Source organism: Oncorhynchus mykiss, chromosome 18 (assembly GCF_013265735.2).
Source record: "Oncorhynchus mykiss isolate Arlee chromosome 18, USDA_OmykA_1.1, whole genome shotgun sequence".
Lineage (NCBI taxonomy): Eukaryota > Metazoa > Chordata > Actinopteri > Salmoniformes > Salmonidae > Oncorhynchus > Oncorhynchus mykiss.
Genome location: NC_048582.1, coordinates 41,941,774 through 41,963,108, shown reverse-complemented (window position 1 = coordinate 41,963,108; position 21,335 = coordinate 41,941,774). Strand labels below are relative to the sequence as shown.

The following is a 21,335-nucleotide window of genomic DNA, read 5'->3' as shown; positions in this document are numbered from 1 at the left end:
AAACACAGCCCTTATTGTAAGTATTTCTAAAATCCCCTATGGGAAAATGAATGGTGAAAAAAACTATTGGAACAATTTCCTTGTTTGACCGCTAGGTTTTATGGGTATTATGACTGATACTATGGTACTCTATGCAGGTGATGGCTGCACAATAATATTGTACCACCTATCCCAATTGTTCTTTGTATATTCTTTATATATACTTGTGTTCCCCAATGTACTTTTTGTGTTGATTTGCTGTTAATAATAAAATATTATTTAAAGATGGATGCATGATAAAGTTGGTGAAGAGCAACTGCAGAGATTTGCACTAGACTGCAGTCAAAACTTAATGACCTTTGATCACATATTTCTTTGTAAAGTTCATGCAGTTGTCATGTAGTCGCAAGTCGGACAATTTTTATCCCCATAATGCAACACACTCTGGAAGGCGTGACCATTGGGTCACCAATTTGACATAAGTGATCTGCTCGAATGCGCCCATTGATTCAGCTTTGATCTAACTTTATTAAATGAACACCATTGCCAGAGTAGCCTGTTCTCTACGAGTAGAGCTAGAGAAGAAGAGATGAAGCGAGAGGTTTCACTCGTACCAAAATCTGTCCAAAATAAGACCAAAGCGTTTCTCTGTGATTATTCGGCCTTCCCGCAATGGGACAACGACTCTCATTGCTAGGGTGGAGACATGAGCATCTCATCATTACATATGTAGGCTACTGATCTCTGGTAGAGCAGAGGCTATGGGCTTGTTTGTAGCCGACAGTAGAGGCGACCTCCGACTGACTGATCTACAAAGAACCTTGTATCATAAATAACTAGTACTCATTATTATTTGTAGATCAATCAGTCACAATTTACCCATGATACCTTACGGTTTTGATCTTCTCGAACACAGCCTGTACGTAAAGTAGAATTTAAACACATGCGCAGAACGTAAACCGCACATGTGCAGAAGCATCAGGATTTTTTGTCCGGAGGATAAAAGGTCAAAGAAAAGTCGGATCGGCAGCCACTCTAATCTTGGTTTCCGCCAGATGACACAGTCACAAAGTCAAAATTGGCTACAAAAATTAGGCATTTGGTCTTAATTTAATGTTAGGCTTACAGTGAGCAGTGTGGTTAAAATTAGGGTTAAGACGATACATTTTAGAAATGGGCGTGGTTTATCCATAATTATGACTTTGTGGCTGTGCTAACTAGTGACGACCCCGACGGTTTAAATTAAGATATTGACGTTCGCATTGACCCATCTAAATCTACTGCGCGCGCAATCACAACCAATCACCTCCGGCGGTTTATGTTGATCGGCATGATCTGTTTGATTGGTGTGTCGATCATCCGATTAAAATTAGGGAAAACAGGACTGGCCTATCAAGAACTCCACAGGGCGGGATTTGATAGAGGGGGCTGGGTGCGAAGTATCATGGAGGATCAGTAAGAGAACTGTGGCCATCCAAGAAAGCTGAGCTGTGGGTCCAAGCACTGGAGTTTCAGAAAATTTGATTGGCATTTTTTTTACGTTAACATAGTGTTTTATATTTTATTAATAATGGAGATGAAGAAGAGGATCAGTTTAGAATTGAGGAATAGGACACCAGCGGAGGTAAGTTATCTTAAAAATGAGGTGATAACTATGCGAGCCGATAACCCAGAGAAGAGCGGACTTCTTGCGAGGCTCCGCTCTGCACATGGACAAGAAGAGAGGATGCGAGTCCGATTACAAGTTTTTGTTTTGTTTTTGGGGATTCTGATTATTCGTCCTATCACAATATATGTTTGTTGCTGTACAAAAATGAACTGCCAATATCCACACAGCAATTTTGGTCGCTTTGTGATTCTTATAACATTTTATAGATCTGCAACACTGCCTTTGCTATCATCCTCCTTGTCTTGCGCCCGGCCAGAGATCCATTGAACGTTCAAGGTGGCGGAGCGGACATAATTATGAAGAACATTATGCTATTGTTGTGAGAGTAATTCAATTGTGAAAAGCCAATAACATCGTAATAAGGCTCTGGTGACGTCGTGTTGACTCCTGTAGTACAGCAGGCTAATCCAAATACAGAGAATTCACGACTGCCGTGGAAATGTGAAATAACTTTTGAGACGCGATTTATTGGTTTGTCTTGAAAGTTCCCTGGTGTTATTCCATGTGGATGCCGATGCAAATAACGATTTAAGTCGAATGTAAAAACGTAAGCTTTCCATGCGTAACGAGCCTTTTGACCGGTCTTACCGGGTTAACCAAATGGCACAAACGAGCTGGTTGGTTTCTCTGAGCGGACATTTTACTAATCGAATGGGTTTAGCTAATAACCATTTCTTTTACCATAGTATTTTTTTTAAAGTCCACTGGATGTAAACATCAATATTTCGATGTTACATGAACAACGCCTGCAAGAATGTATACGCAATTTAAAACCAGCACGCACGCGAGTTGACCGTTCTCGGAGCGAGACGCGCAGGCACTGACTACGGTGGCGTCAGTGTAGCTGTTTTTTTGTGTGTTTTTTTTTTGTACAGTGCAGGCTTTTGAGCCCTATTTCTGACGTGCGGGGAGTGGAAGTCATTTTGTTGCATCTATACACGAGCCCATTTTGATGGCTATAACCGGTTTATCTCAATTTAGACACACGCAAACGGATAAATTATGCGTATTATATAGTAGGCCTAAATCCAAATGTAGAAAGTCTACTTCCAAACGAATTTCCTATAGCCTATGCGACTCACCCAGCCGGCCATTTAAATAGCCTACTGTACTCGAAAAGCAAGTTGTCTTTCGCCTCCATGTGATAGTGATTATGTAACAACAGGCTTTTCCTCTGTAGGAAACGACGACGTCTTTGTAAAAGGTGTGTCTGTGTGTGTGTGTATATATATATATATATATATATATATATATATATATATATATATATATATATATATATATATATATATATATATATATATATATATATATATATATATATATATATATATATATATACATACATACATACATACATACATACATACATACATACATACATACACATTCAAGTGTCGCAGAGTTTGTGGTCCTGCTCTGCGTTTTACGAATGTAAGTAATATGGCAGATGGCGTGCGGGGCTCAGACCTCCGCCTCTATTTAGTAGATTAGGCTACAGTAAAACCCCCAACCCTCAGAGACAGCGCTTGTCTGAGGATGGACAAAACCCATTCATTCATGCCACTGACTCTTGCCTTCATTCGGCAAATCTATTTCTCTTACAATTTCTATAGTTACAGAACTCTGCTGTGCATTCGGCAGTGAAGTCCATTGTGCAGATGCTTCTGTATAGGATGTAGGCTACATCTCAACTGATGTTCCTCTCTTGACGACAATATCGAGATGATGCGCACAGAACTGTTCGTTCAATCGAGGTATTACGTGAAGATAAAACCAGGCTAAGACAGTGACAATGCCATCTCTAGTTTTGAGGAGCGTGTTATTTATATCTTAGTGGTATGATTTATATACACATTGTATACACATTTTGTTGGTGATAAATAACATTGTTAAAACACTTTGCCATATATAGCTTGGTACCAGGGTTAGGGTCAATTCATTTAAATTCCAGTCAATTCAGAAAGTAAACCAAATTCCAATTCCACATTTTCCTAATTGAAAAGCATTGAAGGGAATTGGAATTCCAGTGTACTTTCTGAATTGACCACAACCCTGTTTGGTACAAGTACAGTGCTATTTTGTGCAACACCCGAATAACCACCCGAGGAGTGCCTATAGACAAAAAAGGGTAGCATCATGCTTGGAATTATTCAAGGTTTCTTGAATACAACTCACATATCACATGTAGGCTATACAAGTCAACTGGAGTCAATTTCCCTGATGCCAATATTAAATCTAACACTTCAACTTACTTAGCCATTCCTCATAACCATCACTCTCCAAGGCCCCTGTGCTGCCAAGTATAGAAAAAATGACTGACTACCACAACTGAAACTACATACTGATTGCACATCATCTCAACGCCTTGTAGCAGCGGAGCTTTGTACCGTAAGAGGGTGCTGAAACAAACATGGTTCTGAGAATGCGTTTGAGACCCTGTCTACCACGTTTAAAACTTTTAAGAAATATAAGAAAGGCTTTAGAGGTTTGTTTGTATTTTTCGTTTGTATCATTACTTATTTTGAATAAGAATATACATCATAATGATACTGCTGGAAATGTAGGCCGTCATTGTAAATAACAATCTGTTCTTAACTGACTTGCCTAGTTAAATAAAGGTTAAATAAAAAATTAAAAAATATTTTAAAAAATTGAGGCCCGTAAACTTGTGAACCTCGGCACCGAAGGCGGTCAAGCTACAAACTGAATCAAAAGCCAAGATGATTTGTAGTTTTAACATGTTGTTATTATCAATAATAATTTGTTAGTCACAGTATTGTATTATTTGGTACTGAAGTCAATGAGAAGGGTGTTATTTTGATTTTTGCCACAATAGTTCCCCACTCACTAAGAACTGAGGTAGCTAGTCGCAAACGGAACACACCATAGCAAAGATGATAGATATATCAACGAGAGGTTTCTCCGCCCTAACATTGGGAGTCGTTGTCCACCAAAGTCCAAGCTTGGTGGGCGAAACAATAAAAAAACGCCACCTGCTGGAGGAAGAGATTTTCCGCCGAGTTGGGCCTCTCTCTTCCTCTTCTCTGACCAAAGCCACATTTTCATTTGGCCAGCATTGGTGATAACAACTAGGGCTGTGATGATACCAGTATGACAAAAATTAAAACATGAAGCAGACTTACTCCTTTTGCTCCGAATTGTAGGAAATAGGATTGTAGGAAATAAGCTTTAAACCTGCAAAATTCTCCCCACCAAATTTTATTGGTCGCATACACGTGTTTAGCAAATGTTATTGCGGGTTTAGCAAAATGCTTGTGATAAAGTTATTCCCGGATGTTATTCCCGGCTGTATGTAATAACACAAAACACATTCTGACCTAATAATGTTAGAAATAACACAAAAAAACAAAACACTATAAAGTTGCCTAGGGGCTAGAAGCACGGCTGCCCTCTCTATCGGCACAATTTTCATACAATGCGTGTGCCCTTAGAAACAGACGTGGCAGGCACGCGGGGGGGGGGGGGGGGGGGTTGTTCCCCAATGCTGGACAGGGGCCCCCACAGGGCCAATAACAGAGCAACTGTAAAGTAAGAGAACTACTCAATGTGATTTTATGTGGAACTGGACAACTGGCCACCTAGTTTTTGTTTCAGTTAAGAGCAGAGGGCTTCCATAAGAGGGTGTTGCTGTGTGCAATTTATCTCGTTGAATTCCAGCTTTGACAGTCGCAAAAGGTGCCCATCAGGTGGTGTAGGAAATAGGCTATTAATAACAAAGGTGACCACACTCCCGCTCCTCTGCAGTAAAAGCGTCCCACCTAGTTGCATTGTTCCTCTCCCTCAGAACAAGAAGTAGGCGTAAGTAAAAGTGAGGCGAGAGTCTGCATTTTTGGAAGATGATTAACTATAATGCTGGAGGACTTGGTCCCTCCGCAAGAGATTCTCTTCCTAGTATCTTCTTGTTAGTACAGTCTGGGATAACATATCTGAGATGGTGTAAAAGGGCACAATATACTTGTCCTATCTCGACTGCAATAACACGTTTCTTGTTATCAGTCTCTTAAAACCTCTCTGGGATATGTGGGACGCTACCATTTTAAAGATAAACTTCTTGTAAATCCAGCCACAGTGTCCGATTTAAAATAGGCTTTACGGCGAAAGCACACCAAACGATTATGTTAGGTCAGCACCTAGTCACAAAAAACCATACAGCCATTTCCAGCCAAGGAGAGGGCTCACAAAAGTCAGAAATAGCGATTAAGTTACTCACTAACCTTTGATGATCTTCATCAGATGGCACTCACAGGACTTCATGTTACACAATAAATGTGTGTTTTGTTGGATAAAGTTAATCTTTATGTCCAAAAACCTGATTTGAAATTGATGTAGAAATGCATTGTCTCAAACAAACATCAGGTGAAAGTGCAGAGAGCCACATCAAATTACAGAAATACTCATAATAAACATTGATAAAAGATACAAGTGTTATGCATGGAATTATAGATAAACTTCTCCTTAATGCAACCGCTGTGTCAGATTTCAAAAAGGCTTTAGCACACCTTGCGATAATGTTAGGTCAGCACCCAGCCACAGAAAAACATACAGCCATTTTCCAAAGAAGGAGAGGTGTCACAAAAGTCAGAAATAGCATTATAAATATTCACTTACCTTTGATGACCTTCATCGGAATGCACTCCCAGGAATCCCAGTTCCACAATAAATGTTTGTTTTGTTCGATAAAGTCCATAATTTATGTCCAAATACCTCCTTTTTGTTTGCGCATTTAGTTCACAAATCCAAACTCACGAGGCGCGGGCAAGTCCAGACGAAAGTTCAGACGAAAAGTCCAAAAAGTTATATTACAGTTCGTAGAAACATGTCAAACGATGTATAGAATCAATCTTTAGGATGTTTTTATCATAAATCTTCAATAATGTTTCAACCGGACAATTCCTTTTGTCTTTAGAAATGAAAAGGAACGCAGCTACCTCTCACGGCTGCGTGCATGATTTAGCTCATGGCATTCTGCCAGACACCAGACTCAAACAGCTCTCATTCCCTCCCCCTTCACAGGAGAAGCCTGAAACAAGGTTCTAAAGACTGTTGACGTCTAGCGGAAGCCTTAGGAAGTGCAATATGACCCCATAGACACTGTATATTCGATAGGCAATGACTTGAAAAACTACAAACCTCAGATTTCCCACTTCCTGGTCGGGTTTTCTCTCAGGTTTTTGCCTACCATATGAGTTCTGTTATACTCACAGACATCATTCAAACAGTTTTAGAAACTTCAGAGTGTTTTCTATCCAAAGCTACTAATTATATCCATATTCTAGCTTTTGGGCCTGAGTAGCAGGTAGTTTACTCTGGGCACCTTATTATCCAACCTACTCAATACTGCCCCCCAGTCCCAAAGAAGTTAAAGATGTAGTCCGGGATCTTTAAGCACAACACATTCGTAACATCTTGTACAAATTGGATTCATATCATATCGTACCAATTGTACACACATTTTTTTTTAATTGCAGGACGTAACATATCATACGAAATGGACGACATAGTACACAATTGGATGAAATAGTACACAAAAAAACTGGGACTCAATTTATGAATACACATTTTGGAATTATCCTGTTAAACTTGTTAAAACAAATATTAATACTTTTTACTGAAGAGACTGTGGCACCTGATGTTTCATGCCTGTCAACGTCACGGTGATCACAACTTCTGGTGACAATGAAAAGTAGCTAGCTAGCTAAACAGGTATGAGATACAAGCTGTCCGTCAGTCTCGTAGCCCTTCTGGCTGTCATTTATCCATGCCTACAGCATTCACGCAATTACATTCCAAGACTCTGAGTCTCCCTGACAATTAATTAAAAAAAACATTTTTTGTCATTTATCCAGAGCGACTTACAGGAGCAATTAGGGTTAAGGACCTTGCTCATGGGCACATGGATTCAAACCAGCAACTGTGTAGATTAAGACACCGCAGAGTGTCCACAGACACATACCTCAATCCAGGGATGAGAAATGCGTTGTACTCCGAAATGTCCCATTATCCCAACCATCACACCGAGAAGATTGAATGTAGTAAAACCAAAATATCCCACACATAGTACATTGTACAAAACCATCGTTCAATTTCTTAACAATGTGTCAACCACGACAATCATTGTCACAATTGTTTTTAGCTAACTAGCTAGCATGACTACTATCTAGCTGACATCTTGGCTAGTAGTTGGTTTCTAGACTCACTGTCTCCTATTTTCTGTCCAAATAACTTAACTAAATAGCAAAATATTCCCACCTGTCATGATAAGCAAACATGTTTACCCAATGGGTAAAAACGAGGAAATTAGGATCACTTTTTTTTGCTCCCCAGCTAGCTAGACACCTTGTTAGAGAGCTAGTGCGTTTGCTAACTGTAGCTTAGCTAACCTGTCATTAACAAATGTTGAGCTGCTAGACGATAACTAGGGCTTGCTATGGGTTAACACCAATTATGTCTATAAACCTTAATTGTTGATGTTATGTATTGGCCATTGCGAGGCTTTGATGTCACCGGTCGGCCATATTGGCACTCCCCAGTAGGAACAGTCCTCAATAGGAATGAATGTAATTCTACAGTATTTCAATTAAATGTTTCAAGGACACCATTACATGTATTTTTGTTTTAGTGGTGACTGTAGCATTAACACTAATATAAAAGGCCACTTTAAAATCTGTTGTTTTGTCACGCAACACAATGCCACAGATGTCTCAAGTTTTGAGGTTACGTGCAATTGTCATGCTGACTTCAGGAATCAACACAAATCAACAGCCTGATCAACTCTATGCAAAGCATATGTGTCTCACTGCATGAGGCAAATGGTGGTCACACCAGATACTGACTGGTTTTCTGATCAAAGCCCCTATCTTTTTTTTTAAAGGTATCTGTGACCAACAGATGCAAATCTGTATTCCCAGAGCATAATGAATTTATTTCAATTGACTTTCCTTATATCAACTGTAACTCAGTGTATATCTTTTCATAATTGTTTTATGTTTAGCTCACATAATATAATTCAAAACTATGCATTAAGTAGTCTAATAGAATAAATGTAAAAAAAAATGAATTTAGACATTAATAAATGCATATCTATAGCTTCCAAATTATTTTGTGAGTGCCAAGATGGCTGTGTTGGCTTCAAGGGTTTATGCACCCAGGGTTTATGCAGTCACCCAGGGTTTATGCACATTTTTATTTTGTTACCTCTTTTGAAGCCTTGTAGCTAGTTAGCTACTCCAGCCACGTCGTTTTTCAGACAGGTCCTCCGCCTTGTGTCCACACTACAAAGCATTCAAGCAGAAAATAATTGAAACGGCGTGTGCTCTCACAGGAAACAGCGGACTTTAGGTCAAGGGTCAGCTTTTCCAATCAAGATGTAATAAGATTACAAAGTGACATGGTGAATTAACCCAAACAAACAAAGAATAAGAAAAAATGTAACAAACTAGCTATGCATTTAATTTGGTTTCATTCATTACCATGTGCAGGATGAAATCTCTTGATGCACCACCTCATTGTCATGTGTCCAGTTGATCTTGATTACTGTTCCTACAGGTGGAAGAACTGGTGGTGGATAATTGCCGCACCAGTGATGGTGAAGTAGAGGGCCTGACGGATGATTTCAAGGAGCTGGAATTCCTCAGCATGGTCAACGTTGGACTCACCTCCCTGGCCAAACTACCCTCTCTGCCCAAGCTGCGCAAGGTGATTAGGGAAGCTGGATCCTTTTGAGCAATCGATTATCTCAATCAAAATCATTTAGTTTGCAGAATTATAAGAAACTCTGGCTTTACTCCCAATGACCAATATTTTGATGTGCAGCATTACATCTTTTCAAACGATTCATCAGGAAACTGTGTGTTCTTTCCTCACAGTTGGAGCTGAGTGACAACAACATCTCAGGTCATTTGGAGACACTTTCAGAGAAGTGCCCCAACCTGACGTATCTAAACCTGAGTGGCAACAAGATCAAGGGGCTGAACAACGTTGAGGCCCTGGTTAGTGGAGTCGTTAAGTCTATTCAGGGCCGGTCGTTAAGGCTTCTTTTGGAATTAAGTCAGGGTCTCAACTTACTGTTGAGGTAGAATACACAAGGTGTTTTAGAAATGTTGTTGTGGATGGGCAATTTTTATCATTCACACAATTAGCCATGTCAGCTAACCATTTTTTAGATTGGTAAGATATTCTAGCCAGCTATCTAAACTCGTAGTAATTATGGGCGAATATCAACCGGCATGCACGGCACCTGCACAGTAGTGGTCCAGCTGTTTGTTCACCCGCAATTGCTAATAACCCATCCGCAACCGCCCGACGATATGCAATAAAGTGAATATCAATGGCTTGCACCCGACCCTAACCCACTAATATAGAAAATGTACTGTAGGCTACAGTCAAAGACGACGGAACAATTTTTTTAACAGTGGGTGCAGTTTTTTTTTGTTGTTGCCTGATTTAGATATGTTTCTATTTATAATTTCCGACATTTTGGTAGGCTATTTGTTAGTAAACTTTTCTATAGTTAGATACAGTGCATTCAGACCCTTTGACATTTTGTTACATTACAGCCTAATTATAAAATTGATTAAATCGTTTTTCCCTTCATCAATCTACACACACAACCCCAACATGACAAAGCAAAAACATTTTTTTTGCATTTTTTTGCTAATTTATTCAAAATAAAAAACTGAAATCACATATACTTAAGTATTCAGACTCTTTACTCAGTACTTTGTTGAAACAACTTTGGCAGCAATTACAGCTTTAAGTCTTCTTGGGTATGACGCTAACAAGTTGGGCACACCTGTATTTGGAGAGTTTCTCCCATACTTCTATGCAGATCCTCTCAACCTCTGTCAGAGGCGGCAGGGTAGCCTAGTTAGAGCGTTGGACTAGTAACCGGAAAGTTGCAAGTTCAAACCCCCGAGCTGACAAGGTACAAATCTGTCGTTCTGCCCCTGAACAGGCAGTTAACCCACTGTTACTAGGCTGTCATTGAAAATAAGAATTTGATCTTAACTGACTTGCCTGGTTAATAAAAGGTCGAATGGGGAGCATCTTTTCGGGTCTCTCCAGGGATGTTCGATCAGGTTCAAGTCCGAGCTCTGGCTATCGCCACTCAAAGATATTCAGAGACTTGTCCCAAAGCCATTCCTGTTGTCTTGGCTGTGTGCTTAGGGTCGTTGTCCCCTTGGCACGCTCTGGAGCAAGTTTTCATCAAGGATCTCTCTGTACTTTGCTCCGCTCATCTTTCCCTTGATCCTAACTAGCCACTGAAAAATATCCTCGCAGCATGATGCTGCCATCACTATGGTTCACCACAGAGATGGTACCAGGTTTCCTCCAGATGTGACGCTTGGCATTCAGGCCAAAGAGTTACATTTTGGTTTCATCAGACCAGAGAATTTTGTTTCTCATGGTCTGAAAGTAATTTAGGTGCCTTTTGGCTAACTCCAAGCGGGCTGTCATGTGCCTTTTACTGAGGAGTGGCTTCCGCCAGGCCACTCTACCATAAAGGCCTGATTGGTTGAGTGCTGCAGAGATGATTGTCCTTTTGGAAGTTTCTCCCATCTCCACAGAGGAACTCTGGAGCTCTGTCAGAGTGACTATCGGGATCTTGGTCACTTCCCTGACCAAAGCCCTTCTCCCCCTATTAATCTGTTTGGCCGGGTGGCCAGCTCTGGGAAGAGTCTTGGTGGTTCCAAACTTCTTACATTTATGGAGGCCATTCCCAATCTGGCCTTCATACTACCATCACCACCTTATCATCCCAGTTTCCAATTGGCTCATTCATCCCCCCTCGTTTCCCCTGTAACTATTTCCCAGGTCATTGCTGTAAATTGAGAATGTGTTTTCAGTCACCTGGTAAAATAAATTATACAATTATGAATTTCAGGTATTGTTTTCTCTTGATTCAGCCCGTCCGCCATCCGCACAATATTTAATGACCCTAAACCCGTCCGCCTCGAGGATATGAAGGCGTGGACTGCGGGTTATGAGTCCACCCACGCATTACTTGTGCCTCTGACATCCAGGCGGCCTCTTTGTTAGTCACTCTCACTCATATCATTAACGTGGCATAAGTCATGGCAAAATATGTGGAATTGCAGGAAATTCTTTAAAACTGCAAAAAAATCTCTGCCCCACGGCAACATTTGTAGAATTGCATTTTATGAAATAAGTGCTTTAAAATATACATATATTTCTAAACTAATCATGCCATTCACAAGGAGATATGTGGCTATGCTTGCCAGCCTTGTGCATGGAGAGAATTTGTTAATAAGTATTGTCTGGTAAGCTCTAACCTCTGCTTCCTAAAACCACAGCAAAATCTGAAGAACCTGAAGAGCCTGGACCTGTTTAACTGTGAGATCACCACACTGGAGGAGTACCGTGAGAGCATCTTTGAGCTGCTGCCTCAGGTCACCTACCTGGACGGCTTCGACCAGGAGGACAACGAGGCCCCTGACTCAGAGGCAGACGACGACGGTGAGCATGGCTACCACAACACAACCACCCGGTGGGGCTGGTGATGTTTCAGCCTAACTTTCTTGAACAAAATACTTCTTCATTCATAGACGAGGATGAGGGGGAGGATGGAGCCGGACCCACAGGGGACTATGATGATGAAGATGAGGATGAGGAGGGGGAGGAAGGAGGAGAGGTTGGGCTCTCCTACCTGATGAAGGAAAGGATCCAGGTGAGACGACTGAAATGTCTGTCATGTTTTATCCAAAACGTCATAATGTTTTACATCCGGCGACTCGAGTCAACGCTTAATTTAAAGAATCTTAACCCCCCCTCCCCCCCTCCACACACAGGACGAAGAAGATGATGACGACTACGCAGAGGAGGAGGAAGAAGGTGAGGACAAGAATTGTTGTGTTGACCTGTCAATAGTAATCAAACCCAAGTACTCTTGCCTGGAAGTGGCAGATATGTTTGTCTGCCACAGATCTCATCATCATCATCATCAAAGTCTCTATTGACATCGGCTCCATGCTGGCTGTTACTCAATTTGTGGCAATAACTGGCTCTTTGACTCGGGAAGGTTTGACTTCTATTGATCCGTTCCTCAGCCCTGTGTGACTATTCATTTGTCACTTATCTGTGTGTTTTGGAGCCAAGCTAGGTCTACCTTCGACACTTAAAACAAGGTTAGAGTCCTCCCTACACAGTAGGCAGATAAAACCTTTGGGCTTTACAGGTATCGCAGGTTGCGTACATGTAATCCAGAGATGGTTCAGGTAATTTAGTTGTTACCTTGTGAATGCGGCTAAAGTTCCCATGTATATACAGTGCATTCGGAAAGTATTCAGACTTGACTTTTTCCACATTTTGTTACGTTGCAGCCTTATTCTAAAATAGATTACGTTGTTTTTGTACCTCATCAATCTACACATAATACCCCATAATGACAAGGCAAAAACAGGTTTAGTAATTTCTGCAAGTGAAAAAAAAAAAAATGAAATATGACAGTATTCAGACCCTTTACTCAGTACTTTGTTGAAGCACCTTTGGCAGCGATTACAGCCTCATCTTCTTGGGTATGAAGCTACAAGCTTGGTACACCCGTATTTGGGGAGTTTCTCCCATTTTTCTCTGCAGATCCTCTCAAGCTCTGTCAGGATGGATGGAGAGTGTCGCTGCACAGCTATTTTCAGGTCTCTCCAGAGATGTTCGATGGGGTTGAAGTCCGGGCTCTGGTTGGGCCACTCAAGGACATTCAGAGACTTGTCCCAAAGCCACTCCTGCGTTGTCTTGGTTGTGTGCTTCGGGTCATTGTCCTGTTGGAAGGGGAACCTTCGCCCCAGTCTGAGGTCCTGAGCACTCTTGAGCTGGTTTTCATCAAGGATCTCTCTGTACTTTGCTCCGTTCATCTTTCCCTCGATCCTGACTAGTCTCCCAGTCCCGGCCACTGAAAAACATCCCCAACGTATAATCTTGCCACCACCATGATTCACCGTAGGGATGGTGCCAGGTTTCCTCCAGACGTAATGCTTGGCATTCAGGCCAAAGAGTTTAATCTTGGTTTCATTAGACCAAATAATCTTGTTTCTCATGGTCTGGCAGTCTTTTGGTGCCTTTTGGCAAACTCCAAGCAGGCTGTCATGTGCCCTTCTGAGGAGTGACTTCCGTCTGGCCACTCTACCATAAAGGCCTGATTGGTGGAGTGCTGCAGAGATGGTTGTCCTTCTGGAAGGTTCTCCCATCTCCACAGAGGAACTCTGGAGCTCTGTCAGAGTGACCATCGAGTTCTTAGTCACCTCCTTGACCAAGGCCCTTCTCCCCCTATTGCTCAGTTTGGCCTGGAAGCCAGCTCTAGGAAGAGTCTTGTTGGTTCCAAACTTCCATTTAAGAATGATGGAGGCCACTGTGTTCTTGGAGACCTTCAGTGCTGCAGAAATGTTTTGGTGGCCTTCCCCAGATCTGTGCCACTGCACAGTCCTGTCTCTTTGCTCTATGGACAATTCTTGATTTTTGCTCTGACATGCACTGTCAACTGTAGGACCTTATATAAACAGGTGTGTGCCTTTCCAAATCATGTCCAATCAATTGAATTTACCACAGGTGGACTCCAATTAAGTTGTAGAAACATCTCAAGGATGATCAATGGAATCAAACAGGATGAGCTGAGCTCAATTTTGAGTCTCATAGCAAAGGGTCTGAATACTTGTGTAAATGTAATATTTTAGTTATTCTTTTTCAATTTGCAAAAAGGTCTAAAAATCTGTTTTCACTTTGTCATTATGGGGTATTATGTGTAGATTAAGTCAAGAGGTCTGAAAACTTTCCAAAGGCACTGTATGTGAACTACTCCTTCAGGACTCTGAGTGGGAAGCTGTGCCTACTGTGAGATCAGTAAGCAGCGCACTTGCATGTGTGTGCAAGGAGTATAAATCAACCCTTTCCTATATAACATGCCAGGGGAAATACTTAGCTACAATATTATACGTAAGTAGTAGATCTGAGGTCTTGGGAAACCTTTGAAAGTAGACTTTGATGTAAGAGAGCCGCATTAACATTAAACCAAAATGGACTCCTTAGACTCGACATTGTTTCGCTAATGGTAATTCAGTCTAGAAAGTGGCCTTTGTTACGTGACTGAAAAGATGTATACTAGTGGTACTGTGTTTTGTTTTCCCCCTCTGGTGTTTTTGAGACTTGTCGGTGGGCGGAACATACGGTGGATCTTGTATCAACTCCCACATTGCCTGTGGATACAATATCATAAGGGTGCCGAATTCAGAATGAAGGGAAATGCCAATTGGATTTGATTGCTGTTTTACTTGGTCCTGATTAGAAGTGATTGTCGCCACCTTTTTTAAAGTCCGACAAAGTCTGACTTTTTGATTGGCTTGTGTCCTGTGCAGAGGAGAAGGCAGGAGTCAAAGGGGAGAAGAGGAAGAGGGATGCTGAGGACGAAGGGGAGGAGGAGGATGATGATGACGACGACTAGGCTTGTCTTTCCCCTGCGAACCTCTAAGTAGAACAATAACCACAAAAAAGTGTGATCTTGCAGATTGTTTCTCTTTGTATACCATAGATATCACTGTAGAGGCTGTTTCTTTTATATATAAATATATATATGAGATACTATACGAAAAGGCGATTTTATCGACAAATAATTTGTTCATCGTTCTAAGTTAAATTACCACCCCAAAAATCTTGTCAATATGCAGGCAGTCTAAAATTAATGGATGTAGGGGGGTGGGCGGGGCTGGATTTATGTTATGAGCTAATTTAAGAAGGGCTGTCGCTACAATGACCAGCCATCCGCACAACAGAAGTGGCCCACGCTGTCCCTCGTTGACATTCGTGTTCAACAAAACTCCAGTGACGTTCCAAGGCCCATGACAGGCCAGGCAGCCCAGAGTCCAGTCCAGCCCAAAGAGATAGAGGACTCATCTTTGTATCTGTGCCATTATAGCATCTGTGACTGCATGGGCAGTCTCAATTTTAAAGTAGTCAATTTTCTTCACGATTGGCTGATCCCTCCTGATGACTCGCAACATGGTCACCAGGAGGGATCAGCCAATGAAGTTAGAAGTCCTACTCAGTTGACAACATTAAAATGGTGGAAGCCCTCAATGGCGCTGCCCATGCTAATACGGCCTTTTGGCCACTAGAGGCCTCTATCATTCTCTATGGCCCAGCCAAGTCTGATCTACCTCTCTGGGCCACGGTGAGAAGAGAATGCCCCCTACAGGACAACACTCTACACAGAACCACCCTCACTACTCAGGCGGCCAGGCATACCAGGCTAGAAAAAAAGGCACCAGGAAGTTTAGGAACCTCTACCGTCATCACTGTCTGCCACAAGCAGTCTCCTCTTTCTCCCCAGCCACCCCAATGCATTTGTACCAGATCGTTTCCAGCCATCAATGAAAGTCCTGTCTCCCGTAAGCATAGCAAAGACTGTGTTAGATCCCTCACACAGTACATGACTTGTTTTAGGAATTTTTTAAATCGTGGGAGGTTGGGAGATCCAGAAAAGTAATCTAGCAGTTTCAATACCAGCGTTAGCCCTGGGGAGTTGTATTTCCAACTGATGTGCAAACCGACCACAACATTTGTTAGGGCCATAGAGCTGTGGCTTTCCAGGACTGGTGCTGGTAATCTGTATTCTAAATCAAACCTAGCGGTTTGGCCTTAACCTTATCTGTCCTTAACGGATGCAAACCAATATATTTCCTTCTGGTTCAACAGGCCATATCTGTTAACAGCTTTAAATACTGTAACCGGACTATTAATGTTGTTGTCACGGTGATAGAGGGGCACGGCCATAATGTTTATATTGAAAAAGTTAAGGTCAAACCGCTTCAGTGTAGGAATGAACCGCATCCCGAAGTTAATTTTTATCTTTGTCTTGCTGTTGATGCAAGTTAGTTTATAATTGTACTGGTATTTTACACAGCAGGAACTTTAATCTATTATTTGTAAGGCAATATGTAAATAGTTTCAGTTCCAACAGTTTGATGTTTCATGTGTTTTTTTGTGTGTTTTTTTTAATGACTTTTTTCGTCATTTTGTTTTAATATAAAGCACAGGTCAAGAAGCCAAACTCTGACCTAACACACTCAATATAGATTATTTTCCATCCTTGGCTGTTGTGACACGTTGTGTTTTGTGTGGTGTAAACATCTTAAAATAAGGATTTTGAATAAAACAATATATAAACAGAAAAGAGAGTGCTTTCAAATAAATTGATAGTTTTTTGTCTTCAGAAAATGATTACCTAATCACATGAATATCATTCACTGCTAGGCAGTAGTAGGGACATTATGTCACATGTAGCAACAATTTATGTACAAATGATGTACAATTTACCAACAAATGGCCAAAGGAGGGAGAATTTCAGTATATTACATTGGCTAGACCAAACATCATTGGCCGTCACCAATTCATGTATGAGAAATGTTTCACAAACCATCCAAACTGTTTCTCTGTTTATAAAAAGGTATTCAGTGAGATGTGAGGAGTGGGAGTGTAATGTGACCTGTAAGGCCTATGAGTTACAGTTCCTCACAAACAGTCTGCTGGCTCAGCGTCTAATATCACACACAGGTGCCATCTGCTGGGCGTCACAGGCATGAATAATTAATGAGGGAGGTCTTGGTAGTTAGAGGACATTGGACATGAAGGGGGCGGGGTTATGTCAGAGATGCAGGGGTGGGGCCACTGGAACCTGCCATGAACAATGTATTATACTGGTCTTAGGTTGCTTAGTGCCATGCAGCGATTCCCTCCGCAAGGCAATCAGACAAGCAAAGCGTCAGTATAGAGACAAAGTAGAGTCGCAAGTCAACGGCTCAGACACTAGATGTATATGGCAGGGTCTACGGTCAATCACGGATTACAAGAAGAAAACCAGCCCCGTCGCGGACATCAACGTATTGCTCCCAGACAAATTAAACAACTTCTTTGCACGCTTTGAGGACAATACAGTGCAACTGACAAGGCCCGCTACCAAAGCTTGTGGGCTCTCCTTCTCCGTGGCCAACGTGAGTAAAACATTTAAACGTGTTAACCCTCGCAAGGCTGCCGGCCCAGACGGCATCCCTAGCCACGTCCTCAGAGCATGCGCAGACCAGCTGGCTGGTGTGTTTACGGACATATTCAACCAATCCCTATCCCAGTCTGTTGTCCCCACATGCTTCAATATGGCCACAATTGTTCCTGTTCCCAAGAAAGCTAAGGTAACTGAACTAAATGACTATCGCCCTATTGCACTCACTTCTGTCATCATTAAGTGTTTTGAGAGACTAGTTAAGGACCATATCACCTCCACCCTACCGGATACCCTAGACCCACTCCAATTTGCTTATCGCCCCAATAGGTCCACTGACGATGCAATCGCCATCACACTGCACACTTCCCTATCCCAACTGGACAAGAGGAATACCTATGTAACAATGCTGTTCATTGAGTACAGCTCAGCATTTAACACCATAGTACCCTCCAAACTCGTCATTAAGCTCGAGACCTTGGGTCTCGACCCCGCCCTGTGCAACTGGGTCTTGGACTTTCTGACGGACCGCCCCCCAGGTGGTGAAGGTAGGAAACAACATCTCCACCCCGCTGATCCTCAACACTGGGGTCCCACAAGGGTGCATTCTCGGCCCTCTCCTGTACTCCCTGTTCACCCATGAATGCGTGGCCATGCACGCCTCCAACTCAATCACCAAGTTTGCAGACAACACTACAGCAGTAGGCTGCTTGATTACCAACAACGACGAGACGGCCTACAGGGAGGAGGTGAGGGCCCTCGGAGTGTGGTGTCAGGAAAATAACCTCACACTCAATGTCAACAAAACAAAGGAGATGATCATGGACTTCAGGAAACAGCAGAGGGAGCACCCCCCCCCCCCCCAATCCACATCGAAGGGGCAGTAGTGGAGCAGGTGGAATGTTTTAAGTTCCTCTGCGTACACATCACAGACAAACTGAAATGGTCCATCCACACAGACTTCAGGAGGCTGAAGAAATTCGTCTTGTCATCTAAAACACAACCTTTTACAGATGCACAACAATCGAGAGCATCCCGATGGGCTCTATTGCCTGGTACGGCAATTGCACCGCCCTCATCCGCAAGGCTCTCCAGAGGGTAGTGTGGTCTGCACAACACATCACCGGGGGAAAACTACCTGCCCTCCAGGACACCTACAGAAGCCTATGTCACAGGAAGGCCAAAAAGATCAAGGACAACAACCACCCGAGCCACTGCCTGTTCACCCCGCTATCATCCAGAGAGAGACTGAAAAACAACTTCTATCTCAAGGCCATCAGACTGTTAAACAGCCATCACTAACTTAGAGAGGCTGCTGCCAACATACAGACTCAAATCTCTGGTCACTTAAATAAACAGACTTAATAAAGATGTCACTTTAAATAACGGCACTTTAATAACGTTTACACATCCTACATTACTCATCTCATATGTATATACTGTACTCTATACCATCTACTGCATCTTGCCAATGCCGCACGGCCATCGCTCATCCATATATTTACATGTACATATTCTTATTCATTCCTTTACACTTGTGTGTGTATGAGGTAGTTGTTGTGAAATTGTTCGATTACTTGTTAGATATTACTGCACGGTCGGAACTAGAAGCACAAGCATTTCGCTACACTCGCATTAACATCTGCTAACCATGTGTTTGTGACCAATAAAATTTGATTTGATCTGCATATGCGGGGGGGGTGAATTGCTGTTTTACTGCTAACAGTAAGAAACATCTCAGATTTTCCTCTATCAATAACCAAACCCACAGAAAACTTAGAGTGATTGTTCCTGAAAAGCAACTTCTCGTCTTGAAAACGGCCTATCGATTATAAGTCAGCATTATACAGTATATTCCAGTATCAAAATCGACTACAAAGTGTAAATAGGATTTGAGAGATGACAGAAGAAAATGGTATGTCACAGAAGGGTAACAGTTTTCCTCGTGTTGGGTTTATTTCAATCCTACCCACATGTCCACAGCTGGCAGCATCCACTTAATCATCCATTCTGAGCGAAGCTGCATGAGACCTGGTTGTAATGCCCATGGTCAATTTGGTTTGACATTCAATATCTCTTTTGGGCTAGTTAGGGACGATCAGTAAATTACACAATGTACATGGGACAATGTTTTTTCAATGTCAATAGCTCCAAATTTCAATGACTTAACCTCAAATCAACTATAAATTGTAGAAATTCACATACAAATATTGAAAGCATTTAATGACAATACACAATATACATTGTGCATGTAATGAATAATCAGGGAGAAAAAGGTGTAGATTCACGCGCAGAGCGCTGCAGGTGTTTATTACGCCTTGGCAGAAGGCAGGAATCGTGGTCACAGGCAGGCAATGGTTATACACAGGTAGGCAAAACAGGCAGGTGAATCAAAACTAGGACTAAAGGCTATAACTGGTTCTCACAAACGAGCTAGGAAAAGGCTTACTAGAGTCAAAACGAACAATACCTCACAAAGGCACAAACAGAATGAACTGAACTAAATAAGGAGCTGATAAGACCAGGTGAGTAACTAACACAGGTGAAATCATTGAACGAAAATGAAAGACAGGGCTACGTTCAAGAACACAAAGAAACAGGGCTACGTTCAAGAACACAACGAAACAGAACACAAGGTTGACTAAGAAAATAAATACAGAACCTTACAGTGTAATTTATTGACGGCCCCTAACTAGCCCCAGAGATAGGCTATCCAACATCAAACCAACTTTAGCATGGTCTCACATACATTTCAGTAACAGTATATTTATACTGAACAAAAATATAAACGCAACATGTAACAATTTCAACAATTTTACTGAGTTACAGTTCATATAAGGAAATCAGTCAATTTAAATAAATGCATTACGCCCTAATCTATGGATTTCACATAACTGGGCAGGGGCACAGCCATGGGTGGGCCTGGGAAGGCATAGGCCCACCCACTGGGGAGTCAGGCCCAGCCAATCAGAATGAGTTTTTCCCCAAAAAAGGGTTTATTACAGACATAAATACTCCTCAGTTTCATCAGCTGTCTGGGTGGCTGGTCTCAGAAGATCCCGCAGGTGAAGAAGCCGGATGTAGAGGTCCCGGGCTGGCGTGGTTACAAGTGGTCTGCAGTTGTGAGACCGGTTGGACGTACTGCCAAATTCAATAAAATTATGTTGGAGGCAGCTTATGATGGAGAAATTAACATTCAATTATCTGGCAACGGCTCTGGTGGACATTCCTGCAGTCAGCATGCCAATTGCACACTCGCTCAAAACTTGAGACATCTGTGGCATTGTGTTGTGTGACAAAACTGCACATTTTAGAGTGGCCTTTTCATTTTTCCCCAGCACAAGGTGCACTTGAGTAATGATCATGCTGTTTAATCAACTTATTGATATGCCACACTTGTCAGGTAGATGGATTATCTTGGCAAAGGAGAAATGCTCACTAACATGGATGTAAACAAATTTGTGCACAAAATTTGAGAGAAATAAGCTTTTTGTGCGTATGGAACATTTCATGGATCTTTTATTTCAGGTCATGAAACATGGGACCAACACTTTACATGTTGCGTTCATATTTGTGTTTAGTGTAATTTAATATTTCCCCTAATGCATCACAGTAAGTGAAATACAATACTATTAAACCATGTTGAAAACTGTGGAGTGAGTTCCA

General features: G+C 41.9%; 1 protein-coding gene across 1 annotated transcript; it reads left to right on the top strand.

The window, feature by feature from the left end:
- Positions 1-1,010: 1,010 nt before the first annotated feature.
- On the top strand, positions 1,011-16,847 carry LOC110496288 (acidic leucine-rich nuclear phosphoprotein 32 family member E). Its single transcript, XM_021572100.2, has 7 exons — positions 1,011-1,603; positions 9,218-9,367; positions 9,538-9,660; positions 11,986-12,148; positions 12,238-12,359; positions 12,481-12,523; positions 15,034-16,847. The coding sequence occupies exons 1-7, from the start codon at positions 1,550-1,552 to the stop codon at positions 15,117-15,119; spliced, it is 741 nt and encodes a 246-aa protein (XP_021427775.2). The 5' UTR covers positions 1,011-1,549; the 3' UTR covers positions 15,120-16,847.
- Positions 16,848-21,335: the final 4,488 nt, after the last annotated feature.